This window comes from Pieris rapae, chromosome 8 (assembly GCF_905147795.1).
Source record: "Pieris rapae chromosome 8, ilPieRapa1.1, whole genome shotgun sequence".
In the NCBI taxonomy this organism is placed as follows: domain Eukaryota; kingdom Metazoa; phylum Arthropoda; class Insecta; order Lepidoptera; family Pieridae; genus Pieris; species Pieris rapae.
The window spans coordinates 1,504,505-1,530,284 of record NC_059516.1 but is presented as its reverse complement, the minus strand read 5'-3'; the positions used below and the strand labels follow the sequence as shown (position 1 = coordinate 1,530,284).

General features: G+C 32.4%; 1 protein-coding gene across 5 annotated transcripts in view; it reads right to left on the bottom strand.

Moving 5' to 3' along the window:
- LOC110996645 overlaps positions 1-25,780 on the bottom strand; it is a 298,070-nt gene that overhangs the window by 9,395 nt on the left and 262,895 nt on the right. For all 5 annotated transcript variants that reach the window (XM_045629336.1, XM_045629335.1, XM_045629337.1 and 2 more), the window contains 2 exons: positions 9,740-9,830; positions 73-237 (listed from right to left, as the gene is read on the bottom strand). In XM_045629336.1, the coding sequence (XP_045485292.1) occupies positions 73-237; positions 9,740-9,830 (256 nt within the window). The remainder of the gene's footprint in view (positions 1-72; positions 238-9,739; positions 9,831-25,780) is intronic.

The window sequence follows — 25,780 nt, the reverse complement described above, 5'->3', positions numbered from 1 at the left end:
TTTTAAATACGATGTTAAAGCCTAAAGTCTTGAGTTCGATATGAATATGGTTAATAAGTCTTTGCCCCATACCTTTTGAGAGAGAAGAGCCCGTACAACTTGTTGCGCGACATCGTCCAACTTCTTCTCGTGTTCGCCGACACCCAGGCTGACGGACAATGCTGACAGCTGACCACGGAGACGTTCGTTTTCAGTGGACAGTACTGACAGCTGACTTTGGTAATGCGCTGATGACGCCTGAAAAGATGCAGTGATGTGTCAAACGTCAGATTTCGAATAACTTAATCGAGCCATTTTTGTTTTTATTTAATTTTCAAAGAGATATTTATATATAACAATTTTAGAAGATAAAACCAATAACGGTTTAATATAAGGCTTCCTTTATTTGATTATTGTCAGGGCCATCGATATTGAGAACTATAGAAATGTCAAGATAGCTGTGGGTTTTGCTATTGGAAATGGGCTATTGGATTTACAGTTTTTGACAACAACGTACAGATCGACAATAGAGTTTTATTCATGAATCGCCAGCGATATACCTACTAGTCCTTGCTTGTTTTTAAATACGCTCGGAGCTTTTCAAGTTCTTCAACAAAATAAGTTCATACTTCAACAATTCAAATATTTAACTCGTTAAATTTAAATTATCTCTTTCAAGTCTCAATGGTTTGATCGTATTTTCTGTCAAAACACGAAAGTGTCGATTCATCAACATATCACCCACTGTCAAAACAGCTTTTCTATTTAAAAAGTCCCCTAAAAGAGCCTATCATTCGCACTCTTAATTAAGCGACCACCCACAGGGGTGAAAATAAACAACCACAAATGATTGATCCACCGTTTCCTGGCGCATTCTTCTAAATGTATACGGTACGAAGGTTTTAATAGGTCAACATTAATTGGACGATTCAATCTACGACATTAAAAGGAAAACTAGTTACTGTGTGAGTTTATTTTGTATTTACAATTTGTTTGTACGATTTTAAACGTTTAATTACAAATATCTACTTGGTTTTGTTATATATATTAATTGAGTTTACGACAGCATAGTATATTATTATTATATAAGCTATTTATTACTAATTAGGATAAACAGTATTTTTGCGTTTCACGACGAGATAGCGCTATTCGTCATGAAACGCGAAGTCTTATTCGGAACTTTTATCTTCCAAATAATTTATGTGTTGCATAGCTATTTGGTACTTTATCCAAACATTGTGAAACAGGCCCTAAGTCTACTGATTATTTTACAAAATCTTTTACAATGTATGACAAGAATGGTTAACATTATTTTTACAAAAAAAGAAATTAAAATATTACCATTAAAACATATATAAGAAAAGATAAGCACACAAAAAACACATAAAACACCTTATTAAACTGTAATCAATTTAAAAAGTTAAAATTATCATAAACATGAGTTATTAAAATAACATATCCTATACAACGATGAACGATTCGAATTGTTGACTATCAGTCACTTTCAGAGAAGCTTGCTCTGGTGTTGCGTAGAGATGCCTGCATCTTCTACCACATTTACCATGGAGAGTGTTCAGATAACTTATTCGTATTAATACCTGCAGCCAAGTTTTAACATTGGACGTGAAGGCGTCGTTCTACAACTGAGTTTTAAAGGTAGTTTTGGCCGCGCACTACCACAATGTGGAACAATTGTCCACTAAAGTAATCGACTTTCTTCAAGAAAAGGCCGCGCGCCTCATGGCACTTAATATTACGTCAGCCTCTTGCCTCTCAGCGTTTGCCCACTGCATCAAAGTAATTAAGAAAAAACTTTAGTGTATTATAATTAATATAATTTACGCACCTCGACATTTTTAAAATTGTGACAATAACGCTCGTTGTAATCCTAAAACCAATTATTGAATTCTAAGTAATTTCGGGAAATTCGTTAAAGTCTGTATGAAGGAACGCAGCTGCTCAAAAGATGGTAATTATACTGGCAATTGGCTCCAAGATTGCTTCTTTATCAAACAGTTGGCAGGATTCAATCTTAGCACGGCGACGAAAATTAATTATTGGAAATACTATTTACATTTTCTTTTACCGAAAAGGGTTTCTTTGAAGGTGTTTATTAATTTCATACTAAAATTTCGAATAATTAATAGATAATGAAGCAAAATTTTCATTTGTGAACTGTATCTTAATTAATACTATTCAGTAGCGACAATCAAATAGCTAAGCCGAAAATATTTTCTCAAGAAGTTCAGGAATTAATATGAAGATTTTTTACACATTCTGGTAATTAACAAAAAATATGATTTTAAATAGCTTTTTCATAATTGATAAAAAAGACAAGATGTGTACGAGCCAAGGCTGTACATTAGTCTTTCTTAGTTTAAAGTCGTTCCTAAATCGAAGTTACGACTCGAGAGTATAGCTAGACGTACCTAGTAGGCACTCTTTTTGACTGTTACATTGCATTCATTTACATAGCAATTATCATTTTAGTGATATAGATTTAAAATGAAGTTCTCTATTAATTAAAGCACCCCGTTGACTCAGGAAGCGTATAAGACATACATCTTTATTATTGCTTCGAAAAAATTTGTTATAGTAACATTAAATCGAGTTTCAAAGGAGTTTATCAGAAATGTATTGCTTACATTCAACAAAGTTGCCAAAGCAGGTTACATAAGCGCAATTAGAGTTTTAGTTTCTTTTACATATTTATACGAATCACCTGAATATACGGAGTATAATGTTTTACGCGAAATTTATTTTAATTACGTTAACTACAAACTTGCAAGTTCAGAAGATTAATGGCCGCCAGCGCATTACACAAACATGATTGTTTTCACCAAGGACAAAGGAGAGTGATTACATTTGGCAATACGATTAAAAGCCGAGCTATTAATCATGGTCTGTGTATGTTTATCCACGCTGTGCACAGATGAGCACAGAGGAAATGTTTTGGGCTGTACTTTGATTAATTTTATTACAGTCTGCGGTCCGCCATATACAACATATAGCAAAGAATGTAAAAAATTTAATATGCTTAAAAAACATCTAAATTAAACTTAGTCTTAAGATTGACAAACCATTCTTGAAGGCTAAAATTTGACATCTTTTTAAGATAATGGAGTTCCTAGTGTCTTTAGTACCAATTAGGAAAGCTTCTACCCTTATTCATAAACAAAATGTATTTTAATTGATAAACAAAGGTTTGTGTTTAAGAGTGTGTATCACGCTGAAAATTTAATGTATCCAAATATTACATTTTTTTATTACTTATATATATAAGTATCATACGAATGGAAGATCGAATCAAACCTTTAATTTAGAAATTAATTTATATTTTCAAAATTAAATAATATTGTGAATACCAATCTAATCTGTGATTTTCAAGTATGTTTTATGTCTGTGGACTTCATTTTTGCTAGCCGTTAAGAAAAAATATACATTCGGAAAATTAAATTGAAAGTTTTCTAATTAATAAAGTATGTCCTCCTTCTGATTTAAAATAAAATAATGTGATAATTAAAATAATGTGAATGTTAATTGGCGCGACTATATTTTACTCATAATAAGTATTGCTATCAATATGATAATATTATAATATTATTATATTGATAGCAATACTTTTTATGATATTATTATTACTATAATATTATAATATTATTTATAAATGCCGCATCAACAGCTCTTAGTTCTACGTTTGAATTTCGAACAATGAAAGATGCGTTTTTATTCAGAAGTTTTTTCTTCATTCAATTGAAAATGCTTCATTGGAAGTAAGCTATCCGAAATAATTGCTGATTCGCAGTTCGAGTGGATGCCAAATTAAAGCGTAACGAACCGACAATTATTAAAAAATTATTAATTTGTATGCACAATGACTGTTTATTCCCCAATAGTTGCATAATTCAGCTAGAGAAGCCTGAGTCACAGCTGCGTTTCCATTCACCAACGGGAATATATGTTTAATCGTTTTAGTTATTTAATATCTTTAGTTTACGTAACTACATAAAATGTTATGAAATTCAAAAGGCCGGCAACGCACTAGCCTTCTAGCAATGAGTCCACAGCCTTCTGCCCGTTTGCAAGGCAAGGCTCTTAATATTCGATAAATTTTGTTTTATAAAAAAAGGTTCTAGTTGGACCTAATTTTTAGCCTATTTCATTAATATCTTTATAGACAAGTACTTGAATAGGCGTCGGTGTCACACATAGAGATTTAGCTAGGAATCAAATCTTCAAATCTACGTTCTGGACGTTACTTCTGAGCCATTTGAAGCATTTATTTATGTTATATTTTATGAGCTGTTCTTTGCCGTAGCTGTGATGTGGCACATTTATTAATATATGGATTTAGTATATGTATAACAATTTTAATTCAATATATATTATTTCGTATATTCTGAGCAATTCAGTGCAGTTTTTTTTATTATACTATACAACCAATAATCTGTTAAAAATTTGTGTTAAAACTTAATACATACATTATTAAAACAGACCAAAGATATCGAATCATACTACAGTTAAAACAGCTGAAACAAAAATATTTCTCAGCCGGAAACAGTTTTTACTGGAAATTGAATTTTTCGTATTATTCTTTATGTTTGCCACGGTTAAAACCTTCCACAAATATTTCAATATTAGAATTTATATGATTGTCTATGGAGATAGATAGTGTAATAATTATTTTTTCAAAGGTGACACCGTGCGACAATGGAGTAAGTCTAATTGGTTTCGTTAGCGGGACAGTAGGGAACAGGAGAGTATGCGGTAACTCAATTATAAGGACGCCTAAGCTAACCATCTCAACGTCAGTTAGGGGATTTAATGGAAATTGATAAGAATGTTATAATTAGTTTTACAGGTTTAATGTGGTACACATAGTTCTTTACTAAGTTAAGAATTAACAGTTACTTAAGTCAGTTAATAAGTTCAGAGATGCGGGGGAACATTTCGTAACTGAATTTATCGATAATATTATATAGAGAATTACAACGCATTTGTGTTAATAATAATAATGGGCAACTCTGAATGAGCCTGCTAAAGTCTTTGAAAGTGTAGCAAAGGATTGGTAGAAATGATCAGATCATTTCTAATTGGCAAATCGGTGTTCTTCCGTGCATGACACACATCGTCTAAGTTTCTTCACGATTTCCTTATTTGTACTAGCGAGTGTTAATTGCGCCTATAAATCCATTGGTGCAGCCATCGAACCTACGACCTCAGCTACAAGTGTCTCACATTAAAACGTTGGCCAACACGTCTTATATTATGTTTCAAAAATAACAATACTGTGGTCCCAGAAACGACTTTGGAATGCCACGAGCCAAGCCGCAGTCTATAGCTAGTATAAGGCACGGCATTAAGCTGTGTAAATACAAATGGATAAAATTATAGAGTTTGTAAATAGCAAAACCGAACAGCAGTCAAACACAATTAGCGTGGGTGTATTTGAGATTTGAACGAAGCCGGGGGCCCAAATGATGCACCCTTGCTTTGACCAGTCGATAATAATGATGTACTTAATCTATCGATACTTAATGTATCGATAGTTAACGGCCTTAGAATACCGAAATTAATATATAACCTGGCATTATTTTTTTTTACTTTACGTTACAATTAGAGTAGTAGACAATTTTATACCTTTAAGCGATCAAGGATTATGTGAAGAGAAGTTAAGAATCGAGAGTCGACTCCGGCTTGGTGAACAAGTCTTTTATTAGTTTACGTATTCCAGAGTAAACGGCAAGATGGTAGGAGAAAGAAATCATGGTTTCGCAACGTTAAGGAGCGGACGGGTATTGCAGAGAGAGTTGCTGCATCTGGCACAGGATCAGACACGTTTCCAATGATGGAGAGGCACTAAAACAAGAACTTTACGTATCAGATAGCGGAAGATCGAAAAATTGGGAAATAATTCAAAATTATGTATATCTACAGCGAATGCAGAAAGTTTATTGTTTAAAGCTTTTCCTTTGGTACAGTATGTCCAATGCACTACCAAGAATAAATTATTTAGTTTGAAAAACTATATCGATAAAAGACTAGCTCATCCCTACCACCTGCCCCTGGTTACTGCGCCCTTGCACTTCGGAAGGGTGAAGTTGAATTATTGTTTAAAGGCGCTACAGGCGAGGGGGGCTTTTAAACCGGGAAACCCCAGCCATTGTGCATAGCCGATTTCCCGCTTTCCGCCATTTTAATGTCCTAACATTCCGGTTATGGCGCCACTGTCTATGTGTGAGTGCGGTTGCCATGTAAATTAACGAAGCGATTTTCAAAGCTGAAGTTATTATAGCTGATTTTGTCTCTTAGGATAATAATGGCTAAAATATTTAAACTATTTCATCTCCAGTTACAGATATTAAGGTAATTCTAGAAAAAAAATGTGTTTTGACTAATTCATAGGTTACTTGGGGCAACCCCAGAGATGGGGCAAAATCGAGCAGTGTAGGAAGTAAACCATCCCACCAGTACCACTAAACCATCGAAAGCACCATCATCGACGGAGTGGAGTAGGATCTGCTGCAGCTGAAAGCCATTGGTGGGAAGTGGCACAGAATTAGGGGACGCTGGAAGAATTTTTGCCGGCCATATTGGGTGGCAGTACCAGCTTAGTGAATGAGATATATTTATATTATGTACATATTTTTATTAAAGTTGATAGTGTAAGATTCATATAGGAAATTATGTAAAAAAATAATAATGTAACACTTGACAGTGTAGTGCACACTGCCCTGCACCTCACCCATCTGTATAGTCAAGACGTTTAACGATAAAATTAAATTTATTATAATACTCATGAAAATATTTTTAAAAGAGTTTTGGATATATTATTATAAAAAGTAACTAAAAATAGCCTATATTCGAGTACTCTAATAAGGATTTCAAGTTTATGTTATTATATAGAGGCCTCGTTCAAATTCTTACATTGTCTCGTTACCGCCACGAGGTGGGGTTTCCTTTCTTCCCACTGGGCTTTCCAAGTAAGAGCGTTTTAACTCACAAACACGGATATGTGATTGGCCTATTTCCGCTTTAAAGTTTTACATTAAAATTACGTTATAAATCGCGTGGTTTATTTTATGACACAGGCATACACTGGGAACAAACCAACAAATCTGGGAAAAAACAATAAGACACACAAAAATAAGTGTTCTATTTCAAATTTTTTTTTGTGAATAATATTTGCATAAATTAATTGAATTCGTACAAAAACAGTTTTTAATAACACCGTTGATAGCCAGTGAGTAAAATCAAACAAGAAGCGAAGTAATAAGGAAAAATGTTCACGAAAATTTTCATTTTAACGGTACTCGAAAATAATCTCGTGAAAATTTGAATTTTTTTTAGAATTCGAAATATTAACTCGCAAATTGTTCTGAAAACATTCTTTAATCAAAATTTACTGAAGATTTTACAATTTGTCACCACTATAACATGGTCCCTGGTTTTGTTTCCTGCTGTTTGTGTGTGCCGCGTTCGAGGGCTCATGTAAATTTGGATTTTACAGGGATCGAGAAAGTATATTCATGTACAAATATCCGAAATATTTCATTTAACTGGACTGTTTTGTCTGCTCCCCTTCAATATGCATGTTTGAATACGTTATTTGAAAACTTTGTATGCTGACTGCGTTTGCCTTTTGATGCGAGGGTCTTTAATGATGTCCAGAGAACAATATATCTCAATTACAATTGTACATTAATTATATTTAACTTTTTGATCTCACTTTAGAGACAGATAAAGAATGTTTGCGGTGTAGTACGGATTAATGATGTAAAAACTAGCTACTTTATTGAATAGTTTTAGGATGTGGGTAAAATTAATCGATTTTGAAGGATACAAAACTAATTGATTCCAAGTCTAAAGAATTTATGTTGTTCGTATCAAAATTACTGGCAAGTTATATTTTTATATAACTGGATTTACGAGTTTTACGATTTAAGACTCGATGTATTTTTCTTCTCATCATATTTGCTATCTTATATTTTCTACTTAATATACCAATTTTATAAATAAATAAAATACTACGTTAGTTTCATTCACAGAAAGGGTTTTTTTTATATTAAGCGTATCTGTTTTACATTGTATGGATAAAGTACCAAATAGCTATGCAACACATAAATTGTTTGAAAGATAAAAGTTCCGAAAAAGATAAGTCGCGTTAAATGACGAATTGCGCTATCTGACAGTCGTGAAAAGTAACAATAGTGTTTATCCTACCAATAAGTAATAAATAGCTTATTTAGAACTTATACGGATATTGTAAAACAGGCTCTTAGTATTATAAAACAAATAAGTGTTATAGAAACTATTAGAAACAATAGCCAACAATAGTATCTGTTAGCAGAGTGTAATATATATAAGAAATTACTTGTCGAAAAAAAATATTGTTTTAATATACTGTTGTATAAATCTCTGTATATTACAATAGGAACAAACAGTTCAAAAGTCATCAAAAGGAAGAAAGTAACTATAGAGTATAAACAAACCATAGACTATAGAACGCGCCAATTTTATTTTTAACAGTATCTAGTTCTGTGACTATCGTTATCTGTCCACTGTTCCATCACTCCTGTCAGTCTTATCAGTGATTTTTCCGTTTCCCCACCTGTCAGTCTGCGCCATTGTGTCCCTCCTTTAATATCCTAAACATTTTCGTCCCCAAATTCCTTTGAAAACGATATGAATATTGAAACTTGATTTAATAATGCTTTTCTTGAAAGATATCTCTGTGCGCAGGCATCGTCTTTGATAAAAGAGGTTTGCAATGAATTTTCATATTACTTTAAATATAAATTTCTTCTCTTTGCGACTATATTGCATGATTTGTATTAGTATTACGTAAATATACGTACGTACTGACTCTATCATCAGCCTTTCGAAAAAAGGTTTCGCTGTTTAAGGAACTTAAAAGCATAAATTACAGAGCTCTATCCATAAAGACAGTACAGAGCAGAGAATATAGGTTTATAACCTATATTATATATTCGGTCGCACGCACTTGGTTAATACAAACTAAGTTGTCGTTATTTGAACATCAGCCATAAAACAGCTTGGAGACATCAAAAGAACTGGAAATTCGGTATTATGTGCACATTCAATCAGCTTTGTCGCAAACCACTAAGAAAATCTTCGCCACTAATTACGCAAAAACATCTCGTCCCCTCAAATGCGTTCTATTAATAATCCCTCAAAGAACGTCCAGTTATCGTTAACAAAACTACCTTGAGCTCCCCACCCCTTCTAATGTCCTACTATATCGGAGGGTTATGGGGAGGGTGGTCTAGTTTTTAGAGTTCAATTTATAGTGGTAAGCTGGTACTTTTGCAAATTAATTCCTATCTGCAGGGGCAGATATAATCCAAAAATGATCGCCTGTCCCCTCCTAGTGCGATAAATGCTCTTTAATGTCGCTAAATGACCGGCCAAATTGGTCTTCCTTATATGTTATTAGGTTTTAAGCAATTTTTTTTTCATAAAAACAAATATTATTATTTTTTGTATATAATATTTCATATTCTATGTGATCGGAAATGTTTAGGTGTAAGTAAGAGGGTCAATAATTTTATTCAAGAACGTAAACTTAGTTTATTTAGATTCCTAATTATATATCTAAAAAAATCCTTAACTTATAAAAGTATAAAATTGAAGTCTTCAAAGAACTGGTTAAAAAAAGAATTAAGGTGTGTCGGAGAGTCCATTAATTAACAAAAATAATATATCCCTGTTATCCAGTACACCTGGTAAATAAACTCACCTCCAGCGCAGAGGACAGTGAAGCCTTCTCTTGCTTCAAAGTTTCCACTCGGCTTTTGTATTGCAGCAGCGAGCGCACCGTCTCCTCCATCCTGAAACAAAAAAACATTTTATTAGGAAATTAAAATTGAGCAAGGTATATTGTATCTACAAACTTGTCATTGCGACAACCCCCGTTCCAATTTCAAAAACGCTGAGAGAATAGAATACGATACTACTGCGCGATCCCTTTCTGCAGCCTATTTGCCACGAACCTTCAAGCTGGGTTTGCCCATTAAGGGTCTGTTTCACAATGTCCGGATAAGTTCCAAATAAGCTATTTATTACTTATTAGGATAAACAGTATTTTTGCGTTTCACGACTGTCAGATAGCTATTCGTCATGAAACGCGAAGTATCTTATTCGGAACTTTTATCTTCCGAATAATGTATGTGTTGCACAGCTATTTGGTATTTTATCCATACATTGTGCAACAGGCCCTAAATATAGTTTTAAGAATAAAAACCGTGACGACACAATCGTTTTAGACAGACTTCTGTATCTGTTTCATGATTGTCAATCAAAGGCAAGTAGGTGATCAACCTATGCCTGACACACGCCGTCGACTTTTTGGGTCTAAGACATGTCGGTTTTCTCACGATGTTTTCCTTCACCGTTCGAGCAAATTTTAAATGCGCACATAGAAAGAAACTCTATTGGTGCACGGCCGGGGATCGAACCTACGACCTCAGGTATGAGAGTCGCACGCTGTAGCCACTAGGCCAACACTGCTCTTTAAGATTGTGTTACGTTTTATTAATCCAAAATACTTTATCAATATGAGACATTTGCTAATTAAACATTTAATTCAAACACCGTAACAAAGAGAGTTAAGAAAGTCACTGAAACATTTTCCTTATAATAACTTCGTAATCCAGACAGATAGCTGTAATAAGCTACTTGGGAACAAAATGAAAGCGAGCAATCTTTTAAATCGTACTTCATTAGGCGTGGATCAAGTGATGTCATTTGCGTACTAGATATGTTTTTGTCCGTAGATTTATGGTTGTGTTTAATAATAATAATCCAGAGGGATTTTAGCCTTGAATGGAAGCTAGGTATCAGAGATTCAGTCACGACTTAGCACGAATTAAGATATGTTACAATTGACTACAGTTTTGACAGCAATGATTGATTATAAGGATCTTATTCCGTTATTTTTTGGGATTGTACATACAGTTTTGAATATTACAAGTGTGTCGTCTATAAAATGCGAGTTATATATGTATAAACTAAGTAAATACTAAGATAAAAAAGTGCCCGAGATTGAAATATAAAATCTTTTTTGGTTAAGCATAAAAACATGATACGTCAAAAATCAATCGAAATCACTGGATCAAATTTCTTTTCACAGATGCAAAATAATAATTCAACGGTCTTCGAGAATGGAATGAATTAACTTTTCCAATAACCCCGAATGGAATTCTTCAGCTGTAACATTCTGACGTCGTTTCGTTTTCTATAACTCGCTACGATCCTCATTGTTAAAAACCTTTTTCGAATTCCGTTTTTTTTATATTTGACAGATTATTTAGCGCGATCCTTTATAAACCGATTTCATAGATGATATGCGATCGAATCAAGTCGAATTCGAAATTTAAAATAATCCACAGATACAGAACAAATATACGAAAATAGTTTTAATAACGTTGCTGTTAAATAAGTAATATATCACAATTAAAAGAAGAATGTCTTAGATAATTTTCATTTTAGTCTTGTTTTTTAAGTCTTCATTTAGCCTTTTACACACCACGTTAAATGTATATAGCCTAGGTATATTTAGATAGTTCTTTTTTATATACAGATTTGGCAACCGGGCGTGATGCTCACCTGAAGTTAAATGATACCGCTGCTCATGGACATGGACATAGACAAAGGGTTCACGAATGCGTTGCCGGCCTTTTAAGAATTGTTACGCTTTTTTATTGAAGGATCCTGATGGGCAGATGGGTCAAATGCTCAGCTGTGAACTGCAGATATTAATCCGAACAACTGTTCTGAACATTCTCCATGGTAGTAGTAGAACATTCATAAAAATCTGAATAAACTACTTTATTTATGAAGTCGGTTGAGAATGAAATTCCATACGTTGCTTAATAAATTTTTAATCCAACGCAAAGCGTACAAATAACTCATTTTCTGTTGTGTATTTCCCTGGTGTCGAATCTAAAAAAATGTTACGCGCTCGATCACCGAAGTTTGGCGTCTGTGGGCTTATTATGAATAATTTAATTTTTTTTTGTAAACACTTTTCGTACGATGTTTTATTGCCGCAACTCACGATAGTTTATCGACCAGGGGAGTGAGGGTTGCAATATTTGCTGCGTTGGTAAGTCAGAATTATCAAAGACAAGCTACTCATTTGATATATTCGGCTGATTTAAAAAAAAAAGCGTTATTATCCGTTAATCGGATTAATCCGCGTTGTTAAGAGTATAAGTATTTTTAATAAGGTACTAGTAAAAACTAAAATTTGTAGTTGTAAATTGTGGTATTTTAATTAATAAATAAGCAAGTATATGCATTTAAATATATTAATCATAATCATTAAATGAAAAACACTTTTTTACGGATTATAGTTATGCATTATTGTATTTAAACTTATAATTATTTGGACATAATTTTAAATTTAAACCGACGTTTCGCGTGCTTTACAGCGTGCGTGGTCACGGTGACTGAAGACAAAGGTGTTAAATGTCAAAAAGTATCACAGCTGTAGAAAATGTTGTGTTATCTGTATTTATTTCCCCGGAGTTGGTATCGACTAAAAGATGTAGGGTTTTTGCAGAAATTGCTCACGGTGTCCTCCATTTTCGCGGATTGTTTATTTTGAGATTTTAATTTGGATATTATTTATTATTTATTTATATTTTAAATGTGTAAAAGTTATGTTAATAAAAGACAATACTATCATTTAATGATTTATTAATTTAGGTAACACAATGTACACTTATAAACATCAATAAAGAAGTAAATATTCTCTTCTATGCTTGCTTTTTTCCAGTTCTTCACAGGTATACGAGTTACGTAAATTAATATAATAAATGCAATATTGTATATTAAAAGAATATAATATATCTATATATTATGTAATATAAATAATATTTTTGCAGTTTATTCACTGTTTCGGTACTTGTATTATTTGTCGACTACTTCTGAGTTTCCTATTTATTTATAATAAACAAATATATATTTTTAATAGACAACCTCTATAAAACAGAAAATCTGTATTATGTTTCTTGTTATCTACATATATGTCCTCGCATAAAACCGAATTCGCAACCCCATTAGTATGGGGTTGCGAATTCGGTTTAATGCGAGCTAAACATTCGACGTCGAGAATGCTAGGCTAAACATTCGACGTCCCTCTGTCACAAATTACCATGTGGACCCCTGGCCAGATGAGCTTCCTCATAAATCTTGCCTATTAAAACCTGCGAGCCTCGAATTAATTATAATGGTACACCACGCATGCCCAGGAATTCATTACAAATATTAGAAATAGCTTTATTTAAAACAGGCATGTAAATAGTTATATTATAAAGAATTTTAAGATATGTTAAAAACAACAGAGTCTATTTCAGAGATAGAAAATCAGGTATTCAGGGCTAAAGTTATAGACTACAAAGACTTTCGTTTTTGGTCCCTATCAAAATTGTACCTTAAATATACTGAACTAAGCAACTAACTTAGGCCTCAAATTTCTGTTTTTTTTTTGTGACTGCTATTTCCTAACGGGCAAGTGAGTGATCCGGCTGTTGTAATGATATAGTCTGTATTATTAATGTTGAAGCAATGGTGTCAGTGTCAGCTGCCATTGTCATTATTATTTAATAACATCAGAGTCAAATAAGTTCAGAAACGTTAATACGAATGCTTTATTTAATTTGTCAGTGTTGCTAGATTAAATATTATTTAATGGTCGACAATAATAATGGATTTTAATAATAATAATGGTAATTACTATGGTGTCATTATTAACAAACAATACAAATAAATTCAATAAAAATGATAATGACAGCTAAATCCAACACCATCGCTCCGACATATATAACACATAGATAAAATGTCCATTGTGTGATGTCAACCGAGCTGACACTGGTACGTAAACTACGAATCTAAAATATTCTTGACTGGAGTGCCATTTCAAACTACTTTTCAAAGGCCTAGTGTTGTCAGCCATGTATACTGATATTTTTGATATAACTACTTTCTTACTCATAACGCATTGCGTGCACAGTATTGGCGATACACGCAAATTTAACCCTCAGTGACTAATGATTTAGTAATGACTGCCCTTTGACAGGAGAAAAATGTACCGAACACCCCAAGTATTAGCAGTGAGTCATGAATGATTTCAGATATCTTTGAATCACCGATCTTTTATTATCGTTCTATTTCTTCAGTAGTAACATTTATCTAGATGTATAACAAAGCAACAATTTTAATTATTATCTCCTCAATAAAGAACTCTTGATTGGTAATCTTTGGTAATCTCTTTTTCAAAAATTATTTTGTCTTCCAATAATAAACATAATTTTACAGAAACGGTTGATTTAAGTAAGTAAACTAAATTAAACTAATGATGTTTTTAATGTATTATTATCGTCTATACCAGCTGCATTGTTACTTATGTGTGGATTAAAATAAGGGAATCTTTAACGAATTCTTTAAGGAAATTATATTCTACACTATGGCATGTTCTATCTTTTTATAAATCACAACCCATTTTTATCTTTGTTAAATTGGTATATTTCTTCACAAACAACTGTAATTAATTTATATTCTATAAGAATATATTATTAAATAAGAATTGAAAAGAAACGCTCAAGGAAAAAAATATATGCTCACTCGTCTAGTCTGTTCTGAGAGACGTCTGTTTCCTTCTTTTCTTACTGTCCTGTATTTATGTTGCCACATACATCAAAATCTTATAGAAAATACTACACGATATAGTATGTACATTCTTACCTATAACACTAACGTTATTTTTTAAGAACTTTAATCAAACACAACTAATCGAGAAATAAACTGACCAATTTTTAAATGGATTCGAAAAGGCAAATCTATTTAAATATAGGTTAGCCAAATGCGTGTCAAAGTTTCGGTCCGTGACCTCTTGTTATCGTTCTTGTATCCTTCAACTGTAATTGTGTGATGTAGGCCAGCTGAAATGAAACCTTCATAGTTGTATAAAATGTCACAATAATAATGTAGTTAATGTTACACCAAATTACTTAATTACACTTCGTTACATACGATTATAGAAAACAAATAACATAATGTAACAAAATACAAAAAGTAATAAAATAAATTAAAAGTAAGTAATGTCGAAATAGTTTTAATATCCTTTAAAAAACCTGAACGAGGTTTGTGATGCGGCTGAAAAAGCTAAAGCCTGCAAATAATAATATGGGTCTAGCCATTGAATATGATTTTATCCCATTCGGTGTCAAGACCCTTGGTCCATGGGGTCCTAGCACTATAAGGCTTTTAGGGAAATATCAAAAAGTTAAGTCGATGTCACGAACGAAGAGCTGGCAACTACCACGCATAAAGAATTAGTCTAGCTATTCAAAGGGGGAACGCTGCCAGTATCTTCGGAACCCTGCCTAAAGGGACTCCTTTTAATAACATATTTTAATTATTAAATTTTAAGGTTATTTATTAGGTATATTAGAATTAACTAAAATTATATTTTTAACTTATTATAAAAATCAGAATTGTCAGTAAGTTAATAAATGTGTTCATAAGTGTACATTAAGTTACCTACATGGATATTATGATTGTGTCTATATTACTTGTTCACTCTGATTACACCTCTGTACGAGTAACGAGGATTAATTGACAGTTTTAAATATGAATAATTCCATCGTACTTATAAGCGACTCCATTAACTGAAACTCATACCAGTATATTGGTCAACCGCTCCAATTCGGGCCACACCACACTCGTAGCAGCTGTGAGTGGTCTCAGTAAAAGCGGAAAATGGCCCTACATTGTTCCATTGTGGAAACTCTCTAGCCTTTTTAATATTAGTTCCTCTAAAGCTCTTTTATGAACTCCTTCTGATATTTCAAGTAATGAAAACTTGTATGAACTGAATAGGTGAAGTTTCAAGATCGGTTCAAGAATTTCCTTTTAAATGGAAAGTGTTGAATGAAATGGATTTGGAACGCGTTTAGTGTTTTATAGAAATAGTCTATTTCTTGGTTTACTATTAAATTTATTGTATTACATAATTAAATATTATTTAAATTGTAAAGGTTGATACATAAAGATTCCAATTTTTACTATATTGCTCTTACATTAAGACTTTACTTACGTGGAAATCTGAAAACCTAGAACTTAAATAAAAAAAACTCGTGTGTGATGTTGTTACGATGATGTATGTGGGGTAATTTTATAATTACTTAATGTTTAATTTATGATTGAATATAAAACGGTGTGATAAAATTAAATCCTTACGTAGAGGAGAAGAAGGATAAATTTCTTATCTTTATTATTTATTTGTTAAAGTTCACCATATGTGTTCACCACAAGTTTATAGTCTAATCATAAAGTATAATCTTTTCTAAAATATATGACAATTTTTGTAATCGTAAAAAAAGTTTAAACAAAAAAATATTACACTTCCAGTTTTAATTTTTACTAGTAAAGTCTGGCCATAAATACTATTTCATAAAAACTTTTCTTTTTTTTTTCAACTTTTTAATTATTTTGAATTTGGAACACGTATAAAAACTTCCTTCGATTATGCGCGATTTTACGTTATACAGTCATTTTTTTATCGCTAAGCTTGAATAGGTTCAATGTATCAACTAGTTATGTAGGGTGTGAATATATTAACCCATGAGAACACATCTGAATTTTTAAAACTGAATTAGCAAAGTGGGTCAAACCGCACCTGTGCCTTATAAAGCCTTTTCGGTTATGACTTATGAAAAATTTAGAAGCTTCCAGAACTGGCAGTAAACGTTAGTTTATAAAAAAAATATAAGTGCCCAAAATATTTATCAGATAAATATAAGTAAGTCTGCAGACAGTTCATTCTGTATCACAATCATTGAAAATCTTAACAAAGGAGTTACTTTTCTTCATAAGCTTGGCTTATAACAGTTTATGCAGAATAGTATATTGTAAAGTGCTAAAGTAAAATTAATATTGCTTTGACGTTTCAAGAAAACCATTTTAACAAGACCCGTGACTTCCACGGTCATTAAAATTTTCTTCACACTTTCCTTTGATGCTCAACTGGGTGAGAGGTCTACGTCTCTGGTTTAAGACATTTTATAGATTATAGAAAACTTTCAAGACTTCGTTAACCGAAGATTTTCTAATTTGCTGTAATTTAAAAGATTTTTATGAAAGGAAAGGCCGAGTATCATTTAAATACTAGGTAAAATTTAAAATTCTAAAATAACCATTATATTAAAAAAACTGTTATAATTATAAAAATATTAATATTAAGATTTAATATTTATGTAAATATTATGCTTATAGCATTTCCGTTTGTTTTTTATGTGTTTCTTTATTTTTTCTCGCGTTTAGTTTCCCTAGCTTTTAATTGAAACTGGCATAAAGTTATAACTATTGCCATTAAAAAAAAACAACGCGAGTTCGAATTTTAAACTATTGTCGATTACGAAGTAACGCAAACCAAGCATATTCTAATTCTAACAATAATAAAACTGAGAGAAAGCATTAATTCAGTGCAAAATACCCAACAAAGAAGCTAATATAAACATGCAATTAACTGCACAGCCTTTGTTAGAAACAATACATTCCACTATGCTTTTGTTTTTCTTGACCATATACTTGCTGTGTTCAGATACGTTCTTAAGCAATTAGAGATATTTGAGCGAATACTACATGTAGGCAATGGTTTTCAAATGGGAATTTTGAAACGTATTACTGATCGGCTTGGTTCTCATTCTTTACGCAGAGGCATTGCATCTCTGCGTTTCCTATAAAGTGTACTATCGAGAGTGTTCTGAAGAATTGTTTGAGCTGATCCCTCCTTCCTCATATCAATGCCGTACGAGTCGTATCATGCAAAAGTAACGCGACTCCCGGTGGGGGTCGAAGATAGTATTCAACGTTAGGTGTACTGTCTCTAAGGCCAGCAACGCTTCCACAAAAAATTACGTATTTGGGCGCCCCGTTGCTAGGATATGTCTACCCCCCATATTTTAAAAAAGCAATACGATATTCTAAATTAATTTAAAAGCTTTTGAAATTTACAGTTTCAAGATGCATATACTAAGTTTTCTTTTGCGTACTGTATGTTAGAACCAGTAAAGAGAATTTAATAAGCGACACTGAGTACGGTAATTATATTTACGCTATGCCGTATTATCGCCAAAATTCTACGATACCTGGCCATTACGCACATCTGGGTCCTATCGGCCAATATCGGTGAGTAACGTCCACTTCGGATCGCCAAAATCGCCGCGATTAGAGCTAATAATGTGTAACGACTGAGGGTGAAAATAGCTGCTATAATGTTGCGGTTTATTTATGGCAAAACTTAACCTTTTATTTATAAATAATAATATATACATATACAGAAATATGGTTGTGATAAAATTCATCTACTAGATTACAATTATTCTGTGGTGCATGATGATATAAAATTAAAAAAAAAAGTAGTTTCAGTGTCTATTATAATACTTTCAATAACACTCCTAATAAATTACAAACGTCAATCTAATTTATACCAAGCAATCAACTGTCGTGACAGTGTCAAGTGTCAACGGTCTAATGTCAGTTAACAAATGACATAATATAACATTCGCTGTGCTTCTCTTAATTTAAGAAAGGTTTATTAAAAGATTTAAATTTGTAGGTAACAAGATTTTCTTTCATTAACTCAAGTCGGATGTATTTGCTAATAACATATTATTGCTGACGCAAACATTTGGCGGAAATTAAAATAAAGACGCCATATTGCGACGCTCTTGGAGAATGTGACGTAATCATTGTGATGTAGACGCAGTTTAAGAGGTAATTTACAACTTTTCGTTTATTTCAAATACTGTGAAGAATGGCAGACACCGTATGTTTAGTGTACGGCAAATAATCAAGTTCCTAAAATTAAAAGAAAATGATACGGTAAGGACTGCCATAATTACTTTGCTTTTCATTTAGTTTAAAAAATCATTACCATTACTTTACGCAGCGAGTTAATTTCATTAATAATAATTTATTGAATTTAAGATTTAAATAATCTATCAAAAACAAGAGAAAAGTATAATTGTTGATACTATGTTAAGACATTTGTAGAGCCACTAACTTGAATGCTATTTTCTTAAACAATACCTATAAACTGAATAAATAAGCGCGAAGTAAGTTAAATAAATCGCTGACTCTTAAGCTAAACGCATTTACTTTAAATTTTCGCCATTCGTCTCAACTTCAGGTGCTTTTCTTAAAGACTGTTCGACGAAATGTTTCATTAGTGAAACGCCTAGCGCCCTCTTAAGCGTAATGTTTGATATAACTTGTATGCGTAGAATAATTTAAATTTAGAATATAATATGTAGCTTATGATAAGCAGACGGTATTTATTTAATAATAATAATAATCACTTCTTAATAGACAATATTTTAAATTTCGAACTCGCATTGTCTATGTAACTTTACATAATATGGCGTTACCATCTTTTTAGGTCTGGGCAACAAACTTCTGGATCGCTTTCATGATAATATCAATGTAATAGACAAGTAGGTGGTCTAAGACAAGCCGGTTTCGGTTTGTCAAATGTGCACATAGAAAGAAAGTCTATTGGTGCATCGAACCGACGGTCTCTGGGTTGAGAGTCGCACGCTGAAGCCACTATGCTAACACAGCTTAAGTACAAATCTATCTTTTATTTTTTATAACGAAATTAACACAAATAATAAATATTACATAAATATAATAATAATTAAATGTTTTTATTTTCTATATACACTAATATATCTGTAATCTACCATATTCTATAGCCATACATCTAGTAGCACTACTCTCTACAAGCAAGTGGGTGAGCAGAATTCGGCTTTGTTTTATGGGGTTAATAAAATGTCATGTGTCAAGTTTGACATTTTACCATAGATTAACAATGGTTTTGCTTATTTGATACAAAAGTGCCTAGTCTTTGAATGTTTTCTATGGTGTTTGGATCAGTTCTCGTACTTAGTTGCCCATTCGATCCGTTGTGCGTAAAGTCCTGGCTAATTAAGTCTATCCAGACGCTCAGAAGTTTCCTGGGCACTTCGGAGGCTTCACCGAATAACCTCAATGCTCCGGAATCCACAGGCATTCAGGACTACGTGGGTGACTAATTACTCTGCGTTGAAACAGCCTCTGCACAAGGCACTGTCTGTCACACCGAGGACAAAGAGATGTTTCTTAAGGAGACAGTCACCCGTAATAGCAATCTGTCTATACATAATAATGATTACACAGCGATCAATAAACCTGAATTAAGATTAACGGATGCTCGACTGGGCACTAATAGTCGTTTAAGTAAACCCTTAGAGGCGCCATCTATCATTAGCTGTCTGTCAAGATGAAATTATGTAAATATTACTGCTTACATTAAGCCCCTGATTATAATGTTAGTCGGGTCGTAATGTTCTCAGATAAGCTTTAAATTATAGATTACTTGATTGCGTTATATTTTATATCTAACTAGTTTCCCACGTCTTAGTTTAATTCTGTGTTATTTACGCGCACTTCATTCGAATTCCTCTAAAAATTAGATAAACAAAAAATGCAAATCTACATAACACATATTATAGTTATTTAGACATAACTAATGAACATTGAACTTTCTGTGTCTGCGCCTTTAACACTGGCATGTTTAGAAAAACATCGTAAGGAAACCGGCATGCCTTAGACCCAAAAAGTGGACAGTGGAACAGATAGAGAATGATGAGGCCTCGTCCTAAAATCCTATGTAACGTAATTTTGATTGTTTTAGCGCTGAGAATACTACTTCTCAAAATAATTATGATAGGATTAAATAACTCCTAAACTTTTGTAATCCAAATATTCACGCTTCCCATTTTCATTTCCGTTAAAAAAGACGTTACTTTGTATTCAGGAATAAAGTCCACAGACAATAGAACCGGGTCAAAAAGCCTCACAAAGGCACTTCATCCATTGTTCGTTGTGCTTCCGCGTTTTTAACTCAAATAACAAGAAACCTCATGGTGTTAGGCAAACCGCAATTTCGTTTATCCAATTATATTAAAGACTTTTGTGATAGGTTATTAAGTTGCACTCAGAGTTGTAAATTAAGAGTTAATGAAGATTTAGACTCCAGTCCTAGACAACTGACAAATATGTAATTGAAAAAAAACTTTTCTCTCTTTTTTGGATTTCAACTAACTTCCGTGTTCTTGTATTTTAGAATTGTTTTACAAATATCTTTTAATACACGAACAGCGAATGGAATTGATGTATATATAAAGGACGGGGTCGCAAGTAATAGTCGTAATATATTGCTCAAGTGATGGAGGTTGTACCCCATCTCCATAGCAATATATCATACCGTCAATAACGGGAAAATGAGGTGAGAACTCACACGTTGATGTATGGTAAGGGATAAATTCAGAACAGGACAAAACACATACTAATATTTATAGCAAGGCAGGATTTGTATATACATATATATCATCTAAATCATAGAGCCTTGACAAATCAATTGGTTACTGAGCGAATTTTTACATATTTTTGTTATTTTTTGTTTATCTCATACAGTTATTCATACGTCTTATTGTTTTTTTTATTACTCTTTAATATATACATGTATTATTTTCTACGGCTTCGATATTTGTAAATATGTGAGGAACATGTAGGTATAAGAACAATACAAAAATAGTAGATAGACCTGTATAGTAGTTTTATTCTGGGAGTACATTGTATTCACATATAATTATTTAACATTTCACATTACTAAAAAATATTTACTTTGAAATGATATTACATTAATTTCAAATTCAAACTAATTAGAGAAACATTTGCTCCCTTATTGCCCGTGCGTGTTAATTTCTGTCTATGTAGAATGCATGTATATATATGTAAACAAATATAAAACACTCTCTCACAGTGTGTCTCTGTATCGAGAGAAATTAGTATAGAAATGCTTGTTTACGATCATGTAAAAAAGGGGTATACTTTGCTGAAATAAATCTTAACTTTCTTAACCAGGTTCTCTTCTTTAGGTTGCCTTAATAAATAATATACTCATATGTTTCATGCAACTCTTACGCATCGTTAAATAAAAAATACTTATTTTAACAAGCTCTTAAAATGTTGTACATTGCTGTAACGGTTACATCACAAAAAATCATTGAAAAGCACAGAAATGTATGTAACCAAAACTAAATACGTCAAATAAAATTCTACTCTAAGCCACGGTATTAAGAGCCATTATCAAACGTTTATTAAATTATCCTTTCGTATTTCAATTTCAAGAAATTTTCGAAGCGTCACAAGTTTAAGCGGTTTGATGACGTCATAAAATCCCTGTCATTATAAAACGTGTGTATTTTAGGAACCAATTTGTTAATCGAGAATGATCTTTATCGCTATTGAAATAAGAGTTTAGAGGGGATGTTAGTCGTAAAACTTAACCGTAATAAAATCTGTACCCAAATTACGCCACATAGGTGATATTAAAGTATAAATTTAATGGTAGCAGGTGGTCTAATATTACTCGAAAATAACTACAGAATAAAATTACTACAAAAAGGAGTTGATCGTCATGTTGCCGTGTACTGGACGACCTCAATATATTTTTTTAATTATAAGATTTTAACAGCCCCGTTGAGAATCAAAATAATTACTAAAATTTAAATTTGTTGGACAGAAAAACTATTTGTAATGAAAACCCTTTTATAAAATAAATATTCACAAAGTCAAAAACGTTTCACATTTGCATCCTTTAAAATAGAATTGCCTATTATTCTTGTTACGCAGTAAGTATGTATTGAAAGATTTTCCGTGATTTAAGCAAAATAAATCAAGTTTCAAAAGTCTTATAGTATAATATTACGTTTCGTTTTACGTTGATTTTATACGTCAGCAGTAAACTATTGGCGACGATCGACGCCATGTCGTAAAACGAAACGCATCGGGGGACTGTCATATTGAATTTTACGATGTTTAAGTTACTTACTCTGGTATTATTTGAGATTTCATAATAAGCTGATTTGAAATTTTACTATATTGATTGTGACAAAATATTTTTTGTTAAATTTTTAACATAAAGATAAAAATATTTAAGATTTTTGGCAAAATTCCAGCAAGCACAAGACAAAGTTGGTCTAGTGGTTTCTGAGGTTGTAGGTTCGAATCCCCGCTCGAACACCAATCGGCTGTCTACACATTTAACTGCCTCGTAAGGTACGAAAACAAATACTAAAAAACACGTGTATCAATCAATAAAGGCTGTTACTATTAAAATTATTATTTAATAAATCCCTATTAAATGTGTCATGAAATGATGTTTCAAAAGATATAAAAATTATACAGGAACATCTAACAAACACGATTAAAAAGTAAACGCAGTTTTTGTTTTATAACTAAACTACATTCATACCGACTTCAATATTGCAATCGTTTGGGTAATATTTTCAGCGTCTAAAACGATGTGCGTGTACGTACGAACTACGAATATTCATCAAAATAGCGCTCTCGCACGACCCAAAGACAATATGTATCGTGATGGAGACTATAAATTCACAATCCGTCAAAAGTTCAAAGCTACTGATTAGCTCATGAAACTCGTTTGGGATACCTTCACGGAATTACGGGCTATCGGCACGCCACCGAAAGTATAATTTATTGCCTTATCATGCTGGGTGTGTTGAGTTATGAAATTTTTTGTGTTTGGTAAATTGACGAATAGGGAAATTCGGAGGAAAATTTTTGTTTTCATTTTGTTGTGTTTGGTGGACAAATATTTATAATATTTTTTTACGTTATTGATATTTATTTCCAGCCCACAAATATATAGTACTTACTATTATTAACCTATACACCTGGACACAATATTATGGGAGAAGATAAAGATAAATGGACGAAGAAAGTGACGGAATGGCTTCCTCGAAAAAAGAAAACGAGGAAGACAAATTAAAAGATGGGAAGATGATTTGCGAAGAGTAGGCCCTCATTGGATGCGTAAAGCCCGAAACAGAGAAGAGTGGAAGCCCTTAGAGGAGGCCTATGTCTAAGGACAAGCTGTATAATAAAATCAACCGGCTTGCCGATTAATTATTAGTATTTATTTTTCGTGTTAACTTTTTTAGTATTGTATCAGCAATAAAGGCTATAGTTTTATTATTATATATTATTAACCTATATAGTAATGACAATAATAATAATAATTAAAATTGGTAAATAGTAAATTTAAAAACATCGTGAGGAGCCCGGTTCAGACCAAAAAGTGGAGAACATGTGTCAGGCACATGAGGCTGATCACGTACTTGCCGATAGATTATGTAACAGATACAGAAATCTGATGCCCAGCCTACTAATGATTGTATCTTATGTAGATTGTCACTCATTTATTTTTATGTATAAGTCGACTTCACAAAAAATATAACCTAAGTATATACTTATCAACAAACCAACCCCGTTAGGAGATGGAAAAATTAATAACTAAATCCGATTCATATTCAATTAGGAATTGAGTTTCCAATTAAAACTTTTATAAACTCCACAACGGAATGCTTAAAAAATAAATGGGGTCGATGTCCTAACGGGTCTTTCGACATTTGAGATTATATTTATTGATAAAAATATCTCCTTTTAGAGATATTTATACCCACTAGTCTTTGAGGCTGTGCCCCAAACCCAATAACCTATCTCAGTCCGAGAGAGACTCAGAGAATCTGAGATAGACTTCCTAATCCAAATAGTAATAAAAGTGTGCTAACCAATCTAGGGTACAAGAGCCATCTGTCGATACAAGTTATCCATGGTAGGTCGGATCGGTGGATGTGGATAGACCTTTGTGTGAAAAGGACAGTTCAACTGTTCCAATATCCTATCTTAAGAATTAAATTTTAACACTTTACCTTTTTTTTCGTTTAACTAATTGATTTTTTTATATTCAAACGACAGTATTGCTTTGAACTTAATCTTTGTTTACACTTGTGTGAAAGTTTTTGTGCATGGGTGTGTAAGTAACAAACCGACAGATTGCAGAGTAATTAAATATATTTATTAAAAGAGTGAAGTTAGGTTCTTGAGGATAATTTTTAATTGTAAGATTTTGTTCCAGGGGGAAAAAAGATTTAGTGGTGAAGGGTTAAAACCTTCGGGGTCGTAATAGCCCGTTATATTAATCGGATTATTTAAGGGGTATAGTAATAATTCTTGGGTTGAATGAATTATGTACCGAGTATACTATGGACGTGTAGGTATGGCCAGCAATAAAACGTCTTTGCAACGTACTTTTATATTTTATATTTCGTTATAAATAATATGTAAATATTATTTATAACGAAAACGTTATCGAGTGGTTTTCTTTTTAGAAAATAAAAAGTTATTTCCTATATAAAAAAATTGTACTAATTTTATATATGATAATATACGAACATAACAATACTATAGATATACGTAGAGATATGTTAATTTGTGTGTAACTTTTTCACGGAACTGAATAAGAGATCATAATTACTAGCAAAATATTTAAATAAAAACTTAAATATTCTGTAGTCCTGTTTTATGTTAATTTCCAGATTTATTAAAAGCACCAGACATTAACAACTACAAAAATCTAATTATCTACCAATGTGCAGAAACACTATATAATTTAGCAGTTCTATAGATTCTAAAGAAAAATATGTATTAATGGTAAAAATCTGTTCAAACTTGGCTATTTCAGAATGAGCATAAATGAGCAAAAACGCATTTTGCAAGGTTGCATTCAGTAAAAACAAAAGAAACACTGCAACGTAGGAAGAGTATTAACCTATATTTTAGTCTGTGGTAATCGCGAAAAATG